The sequence below is a fragment of the Corythoichthys intestinalis genome, chromosome 8 (genome assembly GCF_030265065.1).
Source record: "Corythoichthys intestinalis isolate RoL2023-P3 chromosome 8, ASM3026506v1, whole genome shotgun sequence".
Taxonomy (NCBI): domain Eukaryota; kingdom Metazoa; phylum Chordata; class Actinopteri; order Syngnathiformes; family Syngnathidae; genus Corythoichthys; species Corythoichthys intestinalis.
The window spans coordinates 11162667-11184993 of NC_080402.1; the positions used below are offsets into that span (position 1 = coordinate 11162667).

Genomic DNA, 22327 nt, shown 5'->3' on the forward strand with positions numbered 1-22327 from the left:
AGGCTGTTGACGTAAATATTATGGGGGGCTGATCATCATTTTGTCTTTCTTCGTAGTAAGACGGAAAGTGGTAAACCAACATCGATATTAATATATCGATTATCAATATGGCAAACTGGAAAAAGCAAAATTAAACTGGAAAGATAACAAAATTAAATTGCTACTGGATCGTAGAGCCGAGGAAGAGACAGTCCATTGTCCATATTTAGAAATGTCTGGTTTATTTTGTTGCCGATGCTGGCCAAAAATGATAATGATTACATTCTCTTTTGTGTTTTTACATTGCAAGCAAAAGAAAGATATAAATACCAAAGTATTTGTAATAGTGCTGCAACGATTAATCAATTAACTCGAGTATTCGATTAGAAAAAAATATTCGAATTAAATTTTGCTGCTTCGAGTATTAGTTTAATTATAGTGGCGTTGTAATGGTTTGTATTGAAAGTGTTTGCCTTTAGTTTTATTGATTTTGGTGGATACACTGCCCTCTAGTCTGCATTCGCAATTTAGTTTAAAGGTATATTTAAAGGTATATTTAGCCAATATGTGTCTAAACCGTTTGTTTAGAGCATTGTATAAATAAAAAAACTAGGGCTGTCAAAATTATCGCGTTAACGGGCGTTAATCAATTTTTCTAATTAATCACGTTAAAACATTTGACGCAATTAACGCAGATTACCCGCTCAGACAGATTTAAATGAGGGTACAGTGAAACGCTCACTTGTTAATTGTGTTTTATGGAGTTTTGCCGCCCTCTGCTGGCGCTTGGGCGCGACTGATTTTATAGGCTTCAGCACCCATGAGCATTGTGTAAGTAATTATTGACATCAACAATGGCGGGCTACTAGTTTACTAGTTTATTTTTTGATTGAAAATTTTACAAATTTCATTAAAACGGTAACATTAAGAGGGGTTTTAATATACAATTTCTATAAATTGTATTAACATTTTTCTTTTAAGAACTACAAGTCTTTCTATCAATGGATCGCTTTAACAGAATGTTAATAATATTAATGCCATCTTGTTGATTTATTGTTATAATAAACAAATACAGTCCTTATGTACCTTATGTTGAATGTATATATCCATCTTGTGTCTTATCTTTCCATTCCAACAAGAATTTACAGAAAAATATGGCATATTTTATAGATGGTTTGAATTGAGATTAATTGCGATTAATTACGATTAATTAATTTTTTAGCTGTATTTAACTCGATTAAAAATTTTAATCGTTTGACAGCCCTAAAAAAAAGTTAGTATTTTATAGCATTTAAGCTAGCTGACTTTTACTATGCAAGTTAAACAATTGTTCTTTTGTTGTACCTAGATTCTTATTTATTTTATTTTATTTTATTTTTTTAATACCGATTGAGGCTCAGCTAAGGTATTTTAATTTTTTATGTTCCTTATCCGATTACTCGATTATTCGAACGAACTAGTTCAGCGATTAATCGACTACTAAAATAATCGATAGCTGCAGCTCTTATTTGTAATTGCAATCATTTTCTGGGAGAAATTGAGCATTATCTGACAGAATTGCAGGGGTGCCAATACTTTTGACCAGCAGTGTATAACATGTGACTTATGTACGAGTCGACTAATTGCAAAAATAATCGGTGATTAGTCTATCCATCAAAAATAATTGTTCACAACAGCCATATTTCACTTGTTTTTAATTAGTGAAAAGCAGACTTCGTTTGTCCAGAATTTTCACAACTCCCCTCTACAAATACTTTTGGGTCTTGAGAAATGGTTACTATACAAATTATAACAGGACAAACTATCCAAGTCTAATGTGGCCGTAGCGTGGGGTCAAAGTTTGATGATCTTTTTGAGATATGAGGAGGAAAAAGCCATGTGACAGGTTAGTCATTACTTTCCAACCTGAATAGTGAACAGATCTCTCAAGATTTACGATGTATTTGGATATTGTGGTGTCAGAAGGCGTTGTGGACGCCGGTGCGCCGTCGTCTGGTCCCAACGTGCGGGCCGAGCAGCTGCTACGCATTAAAACTCAGGAGAGCCAGCGAGGCGGACACGAACGGGACTTTTTTCTGTTTTGTTTATCTTTACAGACTGTTCAGTTAGCAGCGGGCCAGCAGTTTTGATTGACGCGTGAGAAATTCATCGAGCTACAGCTGCATTTTACTGGCAAGTCAAACGTTGCATGAAAACGTTGCATTTACATACTTAAGATATCTCCGCTTTTTACTCTTTTCATACTTGGACAGCTTGAGTTATAAGCGCAAACCAAAACTTGAATATAATACATAGTCTAGGCTAATTTGGGGATTTTTTTGGTAAGCTATTTTATGTATTTGCACGTATCAAAAACATTTGGCAGAAGAACACAGGCCTTAGGAATTGGAAAAGGGTCAAGTAGGGAATATTGGAATGTCTGTGAACAATAAGTTGCTGTAATTGGACTCAAAACAAAATGTGATTATGCCTTTATTACTAGAACCAAAACACCTTTTCTAAAAATGGACACGCAACAAGTTGTGGGAACTATATGAGAAGAATTTATGGGTTTTTAACATCTGCCTAAAGTAACATTTGTGCGCTATCTAGTGGCACATATAGTGTACTACAAATACATTTTTTATATCATATTTTAACTCCGGTGTCAAACTCATTTTGGTTTGCAGGCCACATTTATGGCAATTAGATCTCAACTTGGCCAAACCAGTTTATTTTCAGGCAAATAAGTTAAACCACTGGCTGCCATTGACGGCCCCAGACATCTGAAAGATGAGCATTTATAGCCATTAGTCCAGTTCAAGTGAATTGGATGTCTATTGTGTCTATGGCAGGCAATGAGTTAATTTTACGTCACTTCCTTGTAATTTTATAATACTTATGGATAGGGATGGGAATTGATAGGATTTTTACGATTCCGATTCCATTATCGATATTGCTTAACGATTCGATTCTTTATCGATTCTCTTATCGATTCTAATTTGGGGGAAAAGAAGAACAAACATTTTGATTGGCATCGAGTTTGTTTAATCAGAAGTCACAACCTAACAAACTCACAACGAGGTCAAAAGAGGCCCAAAGCCTCAAAGTTAACTGTGGCAATAAGTGGCAAATACACAAGAATGTGTAACATTTTACTGAAACTTTTTTCAAATAGAAATAAAAAATATTGGTATATATTGGCATATAGGTCGTTGTTCTGCCTTTGGCAATATGTGTTAAACCGGTGCAGGTTCCCTATCCTCTTCCCCTCACTATCCACTCGCTCTCGCTATATGATTGGCCGAAGAGTCGAAATGTTCCCGTGAAATGCCTGTTTAAAAATGTTCCTGTTGTTACTTCTTGCGTTCGCTTTAAAGTGCCCATTTAAAAAGGAAAAGCAATGGATGATACTCCACACAGAACGTATTATTGACAAATGTTAAAGTTGCATAATCATATAGCGAGAATAAGGAACGTCACTGACAAGCGCAGGCCCCCGCGAGTGGATAGTGAGGGGAATAGGATAGTGCGCCTACACCTCCTGTGAGGGCCACATAACCTTTCTCTTTTCTGATGAGGGGCCGGGGTCAGTTTGTAACAGATAAAGTGTAACGATTGCAGGAGTGCCTAAATGTAAAAATTTATTATTTTTCCAGAGAACCACAATCAAATAACCCTTTCTGGATTCTTCACGGAACAAAAGTAAATAAAATAAACATAATAATATAATATAATATATATTTTTGGGCTGCCACCTGTTGATTTTGGGGCATTCCAAGGTTACTTCTTGTTGATTTTGGGGCATTTTTGGGTCACTTCCTTGTTAACTCATTGGCTGCCATTGACTGTGCTAGACGTCCAATCCATTTTGACTGGGAGAAGGCAAATGAACAAATGTAACTGCGAAAACAAACGTAAACCAAGTACAGTAGTGCACACACTCGATGGCACAAATCTAACATTTTAGGACACCAATCTCAATTTAAAAGCATGTGATTTTTATGTACAGTATGAATGAGCTACAACATGCCTTTCAGGCAGGACAACCCCGTGGGCCAGATTGGACGCCCTGGCAGGCCACATCCGGCACGCGGGCCGTACATTTGACACCAGTTTTAACTCGTTGCCTTAAAATCAGCTGACTTTGTGAATTGCGTAACACTGAATAGGGTTTTTCATTTGAAAAAAAAAATACCGTATTGGCCCGAATATAAGACTGTTTTTTGCATTGAAATAAGATAAATAAAAAAAGAGGGGGTCGTCTTATATTCGCGGTCTATATGTTATACCCATTCACGACACTAGATGGCGCCAGATATCATTGAAGCGATGTTCTGTCATAAGAGATCTCAGCTACTCTCAAGTTTAACCAGTTTGCATTATTTTATTGCAATGTCTTTCCTTATTCAGATTTGTTTCAAGACTACAGTTACAGCTAGACTTCACTTTGATGGTTAATTCAGTTATTGCAATTTTGTTATTTCATCACAATAGATTGGTTTATTTACATTTCAAAAACCAGAGGCCATTCATTTACAAATGTGATTGCACTTTAGTTTACATATTTAAATGTTAAATATTTAAATGATTTGAATGAGGCAAAATAACATGCTTTTTCTCTCAAATATATTGTTATAATAATTTGTTTTGGATGTACTGTAATTATTTTCTTTATAAAAATTAATTTGGTATTCAAAAAGTTTTTTTTTTTTTTTTAAACTTCAGTCTCGAAAAAGAGGGGGTCGTCTTATAATACAGCCGTCTTATATTCGGGCCAATACGATACATAAAGTAGAATCTTACCATCTAGCAAGCAGTCAAAATGGAGACACTGAAGATACTCTCGCTCCCTCATGAAGCCATTGAGTGGTGTGGCCCAGCCTTCAGCCAGCACTTGGACCCACTGCATGTCAACCTGAGGGTCACGCACACCATCCACGATTATGATCTACTTGGAAGCCAGCATCGTATGCAACAATGCTACCATGATTTGCTCAAACCAAAGAGTTGTCTGAGTTGCCAGCACTAGCTGAGTCAATGTTTTATTGTGTACTGCTGCTAAAAATTGAGGCACAATAAAGAGCAACCTTTCCAATCTGAAAAGCGGGCAGCGTCTCCGCATCAGCCTTGGCAAGGTCCAATTTGTTCTCTTGAACGTATAACTCTTTAACCTCGTAGGACGCGTCCACCGGTACAATGTCCTGTGTTGAGAAGATGTTATAGTCAGGAATGAACAAGTCAGAGTTTTTATGAACCCAAGTAAACTTGTCATGTGTTTCACCCTCTCCTGAAGCAGGTCGACCAGCTGCTGGATGCACTCGTTCACGCTGCAAGAATCGGTTTTCAGCACTAACTCGGGTGCTTCCGGTTTCTCGTACTCAGAATCGATTCCGGTGAAGCCTGCGGTGGAGCAATTTATACGTACGTTAAACACTGAATCTGTTAAGAAAGGAATTGAAACCTCCGGGTACCTCCCAATACAATTTGCGATACATGGATCGCGATTATCTGATTATTGGTGCGATGTTCCAAACACGCTCCTTGAAGCCCGGCAAACAATGAGTCTTCACGGAGGAGAAAACGACAGGTGGAATTTGTCTTTGAACTTTGTAATGCTGCTGTAATGTGCTGTTGAGCTGCTGTTGCTGGTCAAAAAAACTGTCTCACTTCCACATCAGCTGGCTTCATCTGACTAATGAATTTGGAAGCAAGCTCCTTTGAGCTGTTTACTTGAAAGTATGTTCCTTCCTCCCTACGACTAGTCACATGACTTGTGCTCAATTTGCTCCAACACTGATCATACAAAAATTATTGATACATGGGCCAGGTCAATATTGCTCAGTCAGTTGCATGACGTACACCACACGGGCTTCCGTGACAAGAAGGCGTCATGTATCTCTTATGCCCTATGTCTAAAATAAAAAGATAATAAATGCAACCGTCTTTTTGGATTTTTTTTTTTAATGTCAGGAGCGTGATTTGTTGGTCAAGCTTTTCAGTGCATCAACAAATCTACGACTATTTCAAATGACGATAATTTTTTGTAAACAACATGCAATTCTTGGGATTTGTTCTGTAAATGAATTTTTGCATATTATCATTTTATTTTATACTGTAATGTCGGTAACTATGTGTAATATTCTGATATAATGTTTTCCAAGGCACCCTGAAGTGCACGCAACCTTACCCTATGTCTAATATATTCGTGATTTGTTGGTCCAGCTTTTCAGTGCATCCACAAATCTTCGACTATTTAAAATGACGTTAATTTTTTTTTAAACAACATGCAATTCTTGGGGTTTGTTCTTTCAATTAATTTTTGCATATTATCATTTTATACTGTAATGTCCGTAACTATGTTTAGTATTCTGATATAATGTTTTCCGAGGCACCCTGAAGTGCACGCAACATTACCCTATGTCTAATATATTCATGATTTGTTGGTCCAGCTTTTCAGTGCATCAACAAATCTTCGACTATTTAAAATGACGTTAATTTTTTATAAACAACATGCAATTCTTGGGATTTGTTCTTTAAATGAATTTTTGCATATAATTATTTTATTTTATACTGTAATGTCAGTTACTATGTGTAATATTCTGATACAATGTTTTCTGAGGCACCCTGAAGTGCACGCAACGTTACCCTATGTCTAATATATTCTGCTAGTTTTCATTAAACTATGATATACGTAAGTGCTATTTATTTTATATTAGATGTGTTAGAGTAATACGAACAGTCAAACAGCAAATATGAGAAAAGATACTATTCCCTTCAATATGCAGTGGCATAGGTTATTGAGCATATCAATAATCTAAGTATCGCGATACACAGTGCTTAATTTGTAAATCATAAGGTGCCGGAACGAAAAGTACATAGGACAGTGCAGGGATGACAAGACGGGCACAGGTCCCGGAACATACGCAGAAAATAGTGCTGAAAACAAAATGCAAATGCCCACTTGCCATGCTGTGGGACTTTTCTTTTTTCTTTCTTTTCTTTGTGCTTTTCGGACTCGTTCTGAATTATCTTCCTTCTTTTTGGGGAAAAAAAAACAACAACCAAACAGTAAATGCAACTGTCTTTGGGCATGTTGAAACTCAGTTTGATCCAGGCTGCTTGCTCCCCAGTAGCCACAAATTTAAATTTTTAAACATTTTTGTTTTTATGTTAGAAGCATGATTTGTTGGTCCAGCTTTTCAATGCATCAACAAATCTCCGACTATTTCAAATGACGTTAATTGTTTATAAACAACATGCAATTCTTGGGAATTGTTCTGTAAATGAATTTTTGCACATTATTTAGGTTAGGGTTTTATTTTAGGGTTAGGGTTTTATTTTATACTGTAATGTCCGTAACTTTGTGTAATATTCTGATATAATGTTTTCCGAGGCACCCTGAAGTACACACAACGTTACTGTTGTTTTGGTCACGTGATGCGGGAGTGAGAGAGAGAGCCATAGCCTGCCGAGAGCCACAAGTTGTGTTTGTGCTGTTAGCTCCATGTGTTAAAAAAGAAACAAAGTTGTCAGCACGTCGTGTGTTCGATACCTTTTGTCAACAAAAAGCTCAAAACAAGACACTATGCACGGTCCCTTTAAGAGACGCTGGGAATGCAGAGCTTTGAGTAGTAGGAGCCGAGGGGGAGACGGGCGAAAAGCAAAAGTTCGCGTTCGAATGTGGCGGCAGTCCGCTGTTACTTTGTATATTGTTTTCTTATTGTTGCCACAATAAAGTGGAGGAAGCCATCAACGTCTCCTCTCCTTCTTTCCCCCCCATTTGGGGCTATTACAACACATTTTTCAAAAACGTTTTTATATCATTATTATTTTTTTATACACGAGAGGTGCCGGATCTGCCCAAATAAGTCCCGGAACACAGGGAGGCCGAAATCAAGAGGTGCTGGATCTTATTCCGGCAAGATCCGGCACAAATTAACCCCTGGCAATACATCACCATATTGGTATATATTTCCATACACCTGCTGTTAAGTAGATTTAAAGAGAAAAAAAACCAACAAAACACAAAAAAACCCCTCTACCTCTTATTTCGCCCGCTCTGGCTCTCTTGTATAGGCCCTTGACGTCTCTCTGCTCGCACACATCCAGCGGCGCGTCCACAAACACTTCGAAGAAAGGCAACCCAGCTACTTCGTGGATCTTCCTGGCGTTAAGACGATCCTGCAGACAACTTATTATTAGAAACATTCTGACATGACAGGTTTAGAATCCCCAACTTTACCCACCCTGCCATATGGGGAGATGAAGCTGGCTAGGCAGACCAGGCCGGCGTCAGCAAAGAGCCGCGCCACCTCCGCGATGCGCCGGATGTTCTCCTCGCGGTCTTCAGGGCTGAAGCCCAGATTCTTGTTGAGGCCTTGGCGGATGTTGTCACCATCCAGTGTGTAGCAAGGAATGCCGTGGCAGACCAGGTACTCCTCCAGGGCCATGCTAACTGTTGTCTTTCCGGCGCCAGACAAACCTCGACCACAAAATCAGTAGCTAAATTGGAGGTCGGCTACTTAACAATTAAATTGTGAAAAAATATTTTCATCTGGCTGGCCAATATACAAAGCGAAACTGATGATTCCTTTTGTCATAAATTCCCTTTGAATGTTACAATTGCCATTTATTAAGGATAAGTTTTGTTATGCTAACTGTGCACTTTAGTGAGGAGCTGGAACATTTATCAGCAATAATGAGGACCAGACACTACATGTCTCTGAATCAAAAGAAAATTAAAAGCAAAAATGAATGAATTAAAAAAATATATATATGTATATATATATATATATATATATATATATATATATATATATATATATATATACACGTAGACTAAATAAATATTAATTTTAAGAAAAGGGGTGTCAAAAGTCACCACGAATTCATTTCATGGTGTATAAAAAAAACATTTAATAAAAATTATTCAATTAAGGAAGTGGGTGAACGCACATATGGGGCGCATTTTGTAAAGCAGCACATGCTGAAAATTACAATATTTTCTCACATTAACGCCACGCAGTGTTAAAAATGTGGTGTGAAATGTTTACAGTCACTTTTTTTGTTGTTGTTGCACATTTACAACTAATAGGTTTTGGACTTAAATGCTTAAATCCAGAACTAAATATTTGTTTAAATCGCAAATATAAATCTTAAATTTATATTCCATATATATATATATATATATATATATTTTTTTTTTTTTTTTTAATTTTTTTATTTATATCCTAAATATATATATGAAATTTATATCCAAATATATATCCTAAATCTAGAGCTGTCCCGACTAGTCGACATAGTCGACGTCATCGATGACGTAAATCCGTCGACGAGCACAACATCCCGTCGACGGTTAATGAAGGGTTAAAAAAATATATGCGTGGAAAGTTAGAATGTCGGATGCTCTGTTTGCAAGCGGGGAAAGCGGCACAAAGCCAAAAAAAGCGCACCAGAGTGTCCAAAACATTGACTTATTTCAAAGAAACAAAGGAGAGTACACTCTTCTGTCCTGTCTGTTCAGTGCCAAGCTTGGCTGCGCGTCGGCCGTGAATAAACAACTCAAGCGCCTTCACGCAGTTTGAATTTTTTTTTTTCCTTCATTTTTTGTACACCAGAGGGTGCTGTCGCCTTACTAAATAATAATGTTTCATTGACAATGGTCCTATAAGTGCTATTAGTATTGTTCTTAATGCTAATTGAAAGGTGTATTTCATGTTATGGTTTATTTTAATGTATAGAAAATTATATAAGGTTAAAAGGTCATAAATATATACAGTATATACAGTCATTGCACTCAAGGGAGAGATTGTCAATGATAAGGTAATAAGGTAAAGGCAATTCATATAGGCAATTCATTGATATATAAATAAGGTTTAAAAGGAAAAAGGTGAAAAGTTTTTGTTAATTTCTAATTGTGTTGCTTTATTTGTGTGCACCGTAGCTCTTACAGTGTGTTTACATCAAGGATGGAATAAAAGTTGTAAACCATCAGTTTAAGAGACCATCTTATCAATCGGGATGCTACACTAGTTAATTCTATCAGCATTTGAACTCATTGTTTATTTGTGATTTATTATTGTTATTTACGTGTTTATTTGTACTTTAATAAATAATTTGAGTGTTCCAATATGTTTTTTGTGAATTGATAAGTGACAACAAAAATTTCATTACTAAATTAGTTTAAAAAAAAAATTTTAAAAAATTATTAGATTAGTCGACTAATCGTAAAAATAGTCGGCTGACTAATCGGGAGAAAATTAGTCGTTTGGGACAGCCCTACCTAAATCTGAATTTTATAATAAATCTTAAGTGTAAAAGTTATATCTAAATATTATATTTAAATCTTACATCTGGAAAGTTGAAACTACATATTTAGCGTAATATGCAAATTGTATTGCATATATAATTGTATAATATGTATAATTGTAATGCAGGCATTTATTGGAGTAGCGCTATTTAATGGAATAAGCTTCCACAACTGTTATAACTATTGTGACTAACGACATGGGGAAAAATAACTGGAGATGATCTTTTTCTTAACACCATGTATTGTACTCAACGCAGAGAAGATATACCATTTGCAGCAACCACTGTGACTCATGGTTGCTCATTCCCATCATGCATTTGGGCAGTTAAGAACATTGAAGTCGCTACAGTATCATTTAGTGAAAGCACAACAAAAATAATATTCCTATCTCTCAAAAATAAAATAATGTTCACAAAAAGAAAAGCGCTCAATGCAAAGAGATCTGGCATTCCCAATCAAAATAGCTATGCAAAATAATACTCTATTCAAACATTAAGTTTAGCTCAACAAATACACTAGATGGCAATATTTAGTCACAATATACAAACTATCAAAATTACTACAACTTGTACTCACATTTATCTTTTAAGAATTACAAGTCTTTCTATCCGTGGATCCCTTTCACAGAAAGAATGTTAATGTTAATGCCGTCTTGTGGATTTATTGTGATAATAAACAAATACAGTACTTATGTACAGTATGTTGAATGTATATATCCGTCTTGTCTTATCTTTCCATTCCAACAATAATTTACAGAAAAATATGGCATATTTTAGAGATGGTTTGAATTGCAATTAATTACGATTAATTAATTTTTAAGCTGTGATTAACTCGATTAAAAATTTGAATTGTTTGACAGCCCTAATTATTTTATCTTATGAGTTTTTTTTAGCTTGTTAAGCTTTGGTTTACAGTGCATCCACATTTTTGCATCGGGAGAAAATACTTTTACTTTTTACTTGTAAAGTTAATTTTAAAGCAAGTGCTTTACTTTTGCACTTTTACTTGAGGATCACTGCCCTTGGCCAATGACTTGTCTTGTGCGCCTTAGTGGAACAAGGCACTCTCAACTCCGGAGACGCACTGTGTCCACACTGTTTAAAGGACTGTGAAGTGGTGTGAATGAATGAAAAGCAAGCCACACTGTAACCAGTGATAAGATTTCCGAACAAAAGTTGAGCGCATTGTGGCGCATATTTAGTCAATGACGTGCACACAACAGTATACATTTGGTCACTTATTTTTTGACATTTTGGGGGAAGCTGAGCTTCCCTTGCACTCTTAGGGCAATCGCCACTGATGAAAAAATATTTCCATATGCTAGGCCTGTCGCAATAACAAATTTTAGTGTGCGATTCTCATAAATTATTGCGATATGCGATATTCTTGCACCCCCCTATTTTTTTTTAAACCAATTTACAATAACACAGTGAGAATACAGTATATATTAATAGATCAAGTACACCCATTCAAACGCCATAAGAAATCAGAACTAAAAACAATAGACCCCGCCTCTTAAGTAAAAGACAACAATATTAATACCGCACAGAAACACAGAATAAATAAAAAGTGTTTTTCAAGAAAAAAAAATTGCAGTTAATAACTTAAGCATTTAGGCAAATGAAAACTTTTCCCCTCAAAGCTTCTGCAATGGTGTTCCATAGGGATGCAACGATACAGTTAAGTCACGGTTTGGTACGATTTTCGATCCAGGGGGGACACGATTTTCGATCCGATTCAATACATTTAATGCTCTTTTCTTTTTTTTTTTTGTTTTTGCAAACGAGCAAAAATTAAATTGCCATCATATAAACATGCATTTTAGTGCATAATATCTATGTGCTCACTTCTTACTAATTTGAAGAAATTTAGTATAAAAGTGCTGAGAACAATCTTTACTGTTTGTAAAGTGAGGCAGGGCACACTGTTGATTGCTACAGCTCTCTTAGCAGCTAGGTTTATTACATGAGCAAGACATCCTATTTGTGGTCCGAATCCATCTGTGTCACATATTGAATTAACGATATTTGCAGCATTATTTATAGTCACTGGTATGCATTGATTTGGCCTTCTTAACTTCCATTCAGTCATGGCAGTTTATAATTCATCGATGTAGTATATGGACTACGTGTCCCATAATCACTCTGGGCTCACGTAGCCAATGGCATAGGACGTAGCACTCTAGTTTGCCATTTCATGATATCTAGTGTGTGCGCGCAATAAAAAATTTAGCAAACGCCACAGAAGTCACATCTGCTCATTACTGCACAACACCAGCATATAACAATCGACTTTCATGAAACAGGACGAGTTTGAAGCACAGCGCTCTTGATTTGCCACCCAAATATCCGGTGTTGTGCCGAAAAATAGCCGCCTCGCGTGAAATGTCTCCCCAGACGGGAGCGACCACACGTCAACAACACCAGCACGCCGGAGATGGTCCTCAGTCAATCCGGAGCACTGACGCGGCCGAAGATGCATTTTGCGCAGTTGGTAACAAGGAATCCGAACTTTTAACAGCATGTCTGCAGCACGCGCGCACACATGTGTACGCGCGGCGATAAATCGCAGCGGAAAAATTACCGCCTTCATTTTTATTTATCATGCGATAAATGGAATTATTGCATATTGCGACAGGCTTACATATCGCCCGACACCAAAATTATGTTTTTTCCCCCCATTTGTACTATTGTTTGAGTACAAGGGTGAAATTTAATCAATTATTATATTTTGTGAAATCAGTGGAATTGTCATCTTACCAGTGAGCCATACAGTGCATCCTCTGAAGCCGCCTCTCGTGCCCACCACTTGCCCGCGTTTGTTCCTGCTGACATGGTGCGCTTGATAGGTAACGTTTGTGGCACGCTGTGTTCCCTGTATCGATTCAGGCATGAGAATTGATTAGTTGTTGAATTCATCATAAAGAATAACTGCATGAATTAGTTGTTGATTAATATGGATTATTTGCTGATAAACATGTGCTGATTACCGGTTTCGAGGTACAGTATACCATGGTATGAAAACGTCAAGGTTTCAAAACCGCAAAAATTTCCTGTCATACCGTCCCTCAAGTATTAGCTATTTTTTTATGTCCCAAAAATGCATGCAGAAATCCCTCGCTTGCAGTTGCAAGGCTCAACCCTCCCCAGCCGGTTGTTGCTCAGTGTCAGTGAGTCAGCTGTACTGCACATTGGTTGGAGGAGGTGAAACTCCTGTGAAACTTTTTCCCCCATCGAAGAAAACAAAATCGCTGGTATGGGAATACTTCGTCTACAGAAAAGTTACAGAGACCGCGGCTTAGAGGAGGAGAGCCAACCGACATGTAAAACATGTTTGTGAATAGAGGTGTGCGAAATTTCCGATTCTTAGATTATTCGCGATTCGGCCGTGGAAGATTCGAGGACGATTCACAAACATCCAAATTCTGATTATTTAAATATGTCAAGTAAAGTGGATGTAAAACACACTCAGCACGCCGCGCGGTCTTTGGGACGCAATGAGGAACGGAGCAAGAGTAGCTAAACATCATGCGTGTCATTACCCGGCCCCTCGGGTAATGCCATTGCTCAACTCACGGCTCTAGCTCAACTCATGCCGCGAGATAAATAAAAAAACTTTGCTTTAGCAGCACATCTATACAGAAAGCTGGATGCGGGCGTTAGTAAACGGCCGCCATGTTAAAGCAGTAGACTTCCCTGCAAGGCTGTTGTAGCGAACCTTCCAAGCGAACCTAATTAACTTTTTATCTAAAATACTTCTAAATCGGTGAAATATTGACTTGAATCTATCTTTAAAATAGTTTCAAAATTTTCACATGTCGAAAGTAGACAAAAGGGAAATTATGGAATAACGGGAGCAATTTTAATAACTTTAACGGTTGATTCACAACATTAAATTAAGTGAATATAGTTTAAGGCTGAATATAGTTTAAAGCTGCTGATACCAAATGGGGATTTGAGTTTTGTTTTTAACTGTTAACTTGATACTGAAATAGTCGTTGATTTAAGCCTTTTTTTTTTTTTTTTTTAATTTATTTATTTATTTTATTTTTTTTACAGTTTTTCTAACTAATGTACAAAACATTCAAAGCAGCTAGGGGGTGGGGGGTGTCATCAATAATCGATTTATAATCGAATCGTAGCCTCTGAATCGTAATCGTAATCGAATCGTTAGGTGCCCAAAGATTCCCACCTCTATTTGTGAAGGGTGGTTCCCGAGGAGGTAATACCTCCAATATGATTTGGCATTTATACAAAATTAAATGTTAGTAGGCACTGTCATCAGAGGTGTGTAGCAACGCGTTACGGTCCATTAATAGGAATTATGACGTCATCCCAATAAATCCGATGACAAAATATGTTATCCGGCCTATTAATACTGTAATATTTTTGGCATGGTGTCAAATTGGGATGTGTGCGTTTGTTTCTGCTCCTGTTTTGTTAGTATGCAAAGTTTTGTTGCTATTCTAGAGGCCGTATTTTTCCTTCGCTGAGTTATAAACCTTACTATGGCAATTAGCAAATATTTGCATTTTACAGTCTTATGTTTACAAGTTCTTGAGAGGCCTTTTGGTTATTGATAGGCCTGCTGTTCTATAATTGCCAGGTTAGGAAAGTTGTTTAAGTTGGACCAAGATGACAAAAGTCTCCTCTTCTGTTGCACCAAATGTTATATCTGCTGACAAAGCACAATACTTGTTGGGTTTATGTTTATTAGTTTTAGATCAGTGCTAATTGTTCAGGGGAACACATCGGCAATTATATTGACTGATTGATTGTGATTGACTCAAATTATATTTATTTGAAAAAATTAATCCGAAATCAAAACTGTTTTTGTCTTTCTTTTGTTCATTATAATAATGTTCATGTCATCATGAAAATTCTGGTTCGGTCAAAGGCAAATCTATGCTGAATCAACCAATAGTATTTTTGACCTACAGGTGTTCAAAAAGTCAGGTGCATATACATTGAAAAATTATTTATATATCATCGGTTATCGTATTGGTATCGGCCTTGAGGAGCAGGAAATTATCGATATCGGTATCCGTTTCAAAAAATGGATATCGTGCACCCCTATTAGTAACATTTACTTGAGTAACTTTTTGAGAAAAATGTACTTCTAAGAGTAGTGTTACTAAGCCATAGTTTTTACTTTTCCTTGAGTAGATTTGTGGAGAAAAAAACACTACTCTTACGCCGATACTTTGGCTACACAAGAGTCGTTACATTTTTGCTCGTTATCCAACATATTAGATTTTTTTTTCAGTGATGCCAAGACTGAATCTACAATGAGACATCGCAACAATAATCACATGGATCCATTACACCAATCTGACGCAAGCTTGCCGTTCTATGATCACGCCAGCCTGTTCAATCACATGGAGTCTTTAAAACACCATTAAAAAAAAAAAAAATTACTTGCAATAGAGCGCTGCCCTCAACATGACTCAATAGCACTGATTTCTCCCAGTTTTTATTTGGCACCAATTGACCAAGGGAAACTGGAGATATGATCCTTTTAGTTGTCATAATAGTAACTATGAAGGGACTATTGACTATTCAAATTAGGAACCATTTTCTCCACTAGAGGCCACTCTTTCTCCTTGGACGAATAATGCTTCATTACGGTCTTTTTTTTATCTTTTGCCAGAATTCACAGATTTTTTTTGGTTTGGTATTTCTTTGGCTTAATGTGGTTATGCAATGGGTTATTGTACAGTATCACAATAACAGTTTATATAGATAAGTTTGTGCTGAGAGAAAAAAAAACATTGTTTGCAAAAATCTCACAATGTTACTCATTACTTGAGTATTCTTTTCACTGGATACCTTTCCACTTGTACTTGAGTACATTTTTTGTATGACTACTTTCACTCATACTAGTGTAATATTATTTTGAAGTAACGCTAATCTACCCACCTCTGACTGTCATGTTTCCCACCAGCTACGAAAGTGCACTCCAACATGTTTAGTGTGTCTAGCGGTGGTAAAACGTGTTTTTTTTTTCTCTCTAGCAACTGTCTGTGTTGAGAGAGTGTGAGTGTATAATGTAAACATGATAGAAGTCATACACACACGTGTAATTTATGGAAAATAATTCAATTATTTTTTGTTTTGTTGGTAATAATGTTGAGCTGTGGTTGTGGCTTTAGGCTTTTAAGTTAACATTATACTTATTTTCCAAATAGCTATAATGGTTTTGAAAAATAAAAATCCTGTTCAACGGATTTAGTTTTTTAAAACCCAGATATCTCGAAATAACACATTTTAGAGCTGTAATAGCAATACCGTGATATCGTGAAACCGTAATATTTTGGTTTGAGGTTATCATACTGTCAGATTATCATCTCCTGGTTCAAATTAATTGGAAGGCGATGACCATAAGTGACAGCTAATGAGTAAATTGTGAGGGAGTAAGGTCAAATTGAGTGTACCACTTAAGTGTGATCAACAGATAATATGTTCATTCAGTGGGAGTTCATTTTGAGGCCAAGTCTGAATTTCCACTGAAATGTTTTTTTTTTAAAGAACTAATGAAACACTGTACGGAAGAAAGACGAAATTAAACACCAAAAAAAAAATCATAATTGGACAGACAACACGCGGCATGGTGTCAAAAAGAATGTAATTTAAATGAATTGGGCTACCTAGCCAGCTACTTTGTTACTAACGGTTACACGGGCTATTCTAAAAAGCTACCAGAGTAGTCCACTTCAAATGAGGTATTGCTAACTATGCTAATAAGCTAATGATAAATTGGAAGATTGCAACTGCGATATGCACAGAATCGACTTAAATTTTATAAACATGATAAGACCTTTGGAAAACACTCACCCAGTTCTGCACCGCATTGCTCAGCTTCTGCTTCTTGTTCAACTTTCCATACGTCTCCATTTCTTCGGTTCGCCGGTCCACACGGTTACTAGTTCCACGGTTTATTTTTCAGTTCCACCGCCTTTAAAGCTGACGAGCCGCTATCCTGCTTATGCATGGGATCACCTGAGCTCGCGGGAGGAATTCCAGAAGAAGGCGAGCATCAGGAATCTGGGAAATGAATGTACCATTGACAGTCTAACTCTAGATATCACAAATATAAGACTAGATTATGACTACACAATCTGCCAAATGGGACCGGCGTCGTAACTCGTTTGCCATTTTGCGTCGGAGCCATTTCACAAACCTAACGTTGTAGTCAATGGAGCGTGTACTTTGAAATAGTTATAAATTACTCAGTTTTTAACCGATTTTCAGACAGCTTTGTTTGATCAGAAATGTTAGTAAATGTACTGCATTTTTTTTTTAAACTAAGATGCGGTTGTTATCATAGCTGCGTTTATAAGTTTTGTTATATATCAAACCGTTTGTGAATATCATCAAGAATTCCCCGAGTCAATAGTTCTGTATTTCAAAAGAGAAAATCTAGCAAATGAGCCTCCTGGAGAAGTTCTCCGACGCAAGATGGCCGCTGGTTACTTACGCCACTGACTCCACCTTTTGCGATCTAGTATTAAATTTGTGATATCTATGGTGCTGACAGCCACGTCGCCAGGCGAAAACGTGACGTAGTTCCGCTTCGCTTTTATTTTATTTATTTTATTTTGTATAATATTTATAAATAATTTTACAAAACAATTGCCAACTTGGTCATAACACGAATACAAAATACTTGTGTAAAGGCATAAGGCACAATGACTCAATATCACATAAAAAAAGAAACATTATACAAAGAAGATATGCGAAAAATAAATAAAAATAAATGTAAATAAATGATAAGGATTAAAAAGGGGAAAATACTAGTCATTCGCAACAAATTTGCATATTGCGATAAAGTTCATTGTTTTCTGTAATAGACTGATAAACATTAGACTTTCATATATTTTAGATTCATTACACACAACTGAAGTAGTTCAAGCCTTTTATTGTTTTAATATTGATGATTTTGGCAAAAAAGTCAAGACAAATCAAAAATCCCTATCTCAAAAAATTGCATATCATGAAAAGGTACTCTAAAGAAGCTACTAACCTAATCATCTGAATCAACGAATGAACTCCAAACCCCTGCGAAAGATTCCTGAGGCTTTTAAAAACTCCCAGCCTGGTTCCTTACTCGAAACCGCAATCATGGGCAAGACTGCCGACATGACTGCTGTCCAGAAGGCCATCATTGACACCCTCAAGCAAAAGGCTAAGACACAGAAAGAAATTTCTGAGCGAATAGGCTGTTCCCAGAGTGCTGTATCAAGGCATCTCAGTGGGAAGTCTGTGGGAAGGAAAAAGTGTGGCATGAAATGCTGCACAACCAGAAGAGGTGACCACACCCTGAGAAAGTTGATGAGAAGGGCCGATTCCAGACCATGGGGGACCTGCAGAAACAGTGGACTGAGTCTGGAGTAGAAACATCCAGAGCCACCGTGCACAGGCGTGTGTGAAACAGCGGCAGAAGCGCCTGACTTAGGCTACAGAGGAGCAGCACTGGACTGTTGCTCAGTGGTCCAAAGTATTTTTTTCAGATGAAAGCATGTCATTCGGAAATCAAGGTGCCAGAGTTTGAAGGAAGACTGGGGAGAAGGAAATGCCAAAATGCCTGAAGTCCAGTGTCAAGTACCCACAGTCAGTGATGGTCTGGGGTGCCATGTCAACTGCTAGTGTTGGTCTACTATGTTTTATCAAGGGCGGGGTCAATGCAGCTAGCCATCAGGAGATTTTGGAGCACTTCATGCTTCCATCTGCTGAAAAGCTTTATGAAGACTTCATTTTTCAGCACGACCTGGCACCTGCTCACAGTGCCAAAACAACTGGTAAATGGTTTACTGACCATGGCATTACAGTGCTCAATTGGTCTACCAACTCTCCTGACCTGAACCCCATAGAGAATCTGTGGGATATTGTGAAGAGGAAGTTGAGAGACACCAGACCAAACACTGTGGATGAGCTTAAGGCCGCTATCGAAGCATCCTGGGCCTCCATAACACCACACCAGTGCCACAGGCTGATTGCCTCCATGCCACGCCACATTGAAGCAGTCATTTCTGCAAAAGGATTCCCGACCAAGTATTGAGTGCATAGCTGATATCATTAATTGAAGGTGTGACTTTTTTTTTATTAAAAACCACTTTTTTGTATTGGTCGGATGAAATATGCTAATTTTTTGAGATAGGGATTTTTGTTTTTTCTTGACTTTTTTTGCCAAAATCATCAATATTAAAACAATAAAAGGCTTGAACTACTTCAGTTGTGTGTAATGATTCCAAAATATATGAAAGTCTAATGTTTATCAGTACATTATAGAAAATAATTAACTTTATCAAAATATGCTAATTTTTTTAGAGGGACTAGTATATATATTGTAAGCTTGAGAACGATAAACCGATACAACCCGATATCCGGTTTTACAGATGAGAGATACAGCTGTATCGATAGTAAAGTTACCATTCGACAGTAATTAGCCATCAAATATTCAATGAACCGATAGTAGAGATAGAATTCGGCTATCGCGAGCACAAGAATCGGCTTCTAATGCCTAGTTCAATGCATTGCTTAATATGATAATAATTTAGCTTTTACCTCACATTCTGCGCTTGAGTCATTCACCACAAAGCGCACTTAGATTGTGACCGCCGTCGTGGTTGCCTCAACTTCCCATTCATTTCGGCAGAATCGCTAGTTGTCGCTGTCATTACCTGATCGTCACGGGCGTGTCATAACAACGCGAGAGCTAACAAAACCACTGTAACGCATGCTCCGTAGCGTTTTCTTCACATCCCAAAACGAAACTAGTAGTGGCAACGAAGCAACATGCTAAAACAATGGGCAGTTTGCGCACCACGCCAGCGACGTGCAGCGATTGATTTTCAACGCACCCAGGAAATCAAAAGTCAGACTTCGAAGTGACGAAGGCAGCCAGATCTATTCGCTTCGCATGGGACAGAGCGAGTGTGACGCGGTACAGAGATGGTGAGTTTGTAACCCTAAAAATTAACCCACTACAATGGTGGAAAGGGCGGCATACTGTTTCTACGAAACGCAGTGTACTTAAACATGAACATGTGGATCAGTTGATCTTCCTCAAGAAAAATCTGCCCTTCAAAAAAGATATAGACCCTACCCACCGACGTCACAAAATCACGTGCTCGCTGTATGGTTCCGCCCACTTGTCCGTCATTTTGTGTCTGTATTATCAATGGTCTCAATTGATCGAGCAATTTATAATGCATTTCATGGAAGACCCGGTGCTTTCGGATGCCGTAAACTCACTTGATGCGTTGCATAAAAGGCGTTATGTGGAAAAGCTTCAGTTTATCCATTCGCCAGATCCATATTTGATGCCTAAATCGATGTTTTTCGACCCGCTGTCTCCGCCGTATTTGCCGGACATCTGCTAGCTACCCTGAACTGTACAACTATCTTGTCCACACAAAATCAGCCTATTCTCACGAAAGTTTGAAAAACTTTAAGAGCTTGGAGGCTTATAAATACTTCGTTGCTGGTTGGGTGAAACAGGTCCTTGTCCACGAAAATTCGGCAGGAATCTATCTTGTGCTTGGAAAGGTGAGTTACGAAATTTTCAGTTCAAAATCTTTTGTTATTGCTAACATCCACTGTCAAGTCTAATGTATTTCATGTCGTTTGTCAATGGAGTTAGGGCTTTTAATGTTTATATGGTTTAGCGATAGCACTCTCACTACATACATACGTGTATGTTGTCGGTGATTAGCCTAGCAATGATTTTAATTGTGGTTGTCAGCCCAAAACCCTCTAAATATATATTAAATGCATCTTACCAGATATAAAATGACTACTACATAATCTGTGGTAATCGTTTGGAGCCCAGTTTTCTCGTCGAATTGCAGCAGCCCATCTCGCTCTCTTCTCTCCGGGTCTCTCGGAATCCGGTAGAACTTCAAGTCTCTCCGTCTTCTCCGTCTATCTTCTCTGTTATTGCAACCGACCGCCACACACGCCTTCACCATTTTGATTATTAATGTTAACGAGCAGAAAAACACGTCGTAAATAGGAGGAATGTACGTAGCCGTAACAGGGAAACATGATGTGTTGACGGACAATTGGGCGGCACCAGTCAGGAGGAAGGAGTTGTGACGTCACGTGGGTAGGGTCTATAGACAGTGATGAGGAATAAAAAAATGTGGAAGCACAGGCGTAAGTGAATGACTTTGCTGTGTATAAGGTTAAAGTAATGATTATAGACCTGTCCGTCTAAAATGCCATGTTTTTATTCCCCCAGTTATACCAGTGGTAAAGAATAATTTATTATTTTTATTTATGATAACACTAGCAGGGTTTTTTTTTTTCCTAGAGCTGCTGCATATAATTAACATTTTTTGCTTGTAAGATGTTTATGTTGAAAGTTTGCACTTAAATTACTTACCTATTGTGTTCAAAACACCAGCAAATACAGTAGTTAAATTACTGCACTTTATTGTTGTCTGTCACTGGCGTTATATTTTATTATCAATCCCATCCAACAAAATGACGGTCATATAGTAAGCTTTTTTTTCCATAAAAAATAAAACATAACATTGGGATGAAATTTTGTTGTATAATTTAATCATTAATCATTTTTTATATGTTTAAAATACTGTACGAACGCACACAACAAATGTTTACAATCGTACCGTTTTCACTCTGTATCGAACCGTATCGTTCTTAAACTGTATCGAATCGCTCGGCCTTAAAAATGTATCGTTTTTTAATCGAATCGTAACCTGTGTATCTAGATACATATCGAATCGGCTTCATGCCAGAGATTCCCAACCCTAATATAGACCCTACCCACGTGACGTCACAACTCCGCTCTCCTGAATGGTACCGCCCAATTGTCCGTCAAAACATAGTATTAACCTGTTACGGCTACGTACATTCCTCCTATTTACGGCGTGTTTTTCTGCTCCTTAACATTAATAATCAAAATGGTGAAGGCGTGTGTGGCTGTTGGTTGCACTAACAGAGAAGATGGAAGGAGAGACTTGAAGTTTTACCGTATTCCGAGTGATCCAAAGAGGAGAGCGAAATGGACGGCTGCAATTCGACGTGAAAACTG

The 22327-nt window shown here is 37.5% G+C and overlaps 1 protein-coding gene across 1 annotated transcript in view; it reads right to left on the reverse strand.

The window, feature by feature from the left end:
• The window catches only part of papss1 (3'-phosphoadenosine 5'-phosphosulfate synthase 1), a 39466-nt gene extending 22115 nt beyond the window's left edge, over positions 1-17351 (reverse strand). The window contains exons 1-7 of the mRNA XM_057843860.1: positions 17104-17351; positions 13030-13144; positions 8208-8443; positions 8004-8142; positions 5243-5361; positions 5049-5162; positions 4765-4876 (exon numbers count right to left, since the gene is read on the reverse strand). Of these exons, the coding sequence (XP_057699843.1) occupies positions 4765-4876; positions 5049-5162; positions 5243-5361; positions 8004-8142; positions 8208-8443; positions 13030-13144; positions 17104-17163 (895 nt within the window). The 5' untranslated portion in view covers positions 17164-17351. The remainder of the gene's footprint in view (positions 1-4764; positions 4877-5048; positions 5163-5242; positions 5362-8003; positions 8143-8207; positions 8444-13029; positions 13145-17103) is intronic.
• Positions 17352-22327: the final 4976 nt, after the last annotated feature.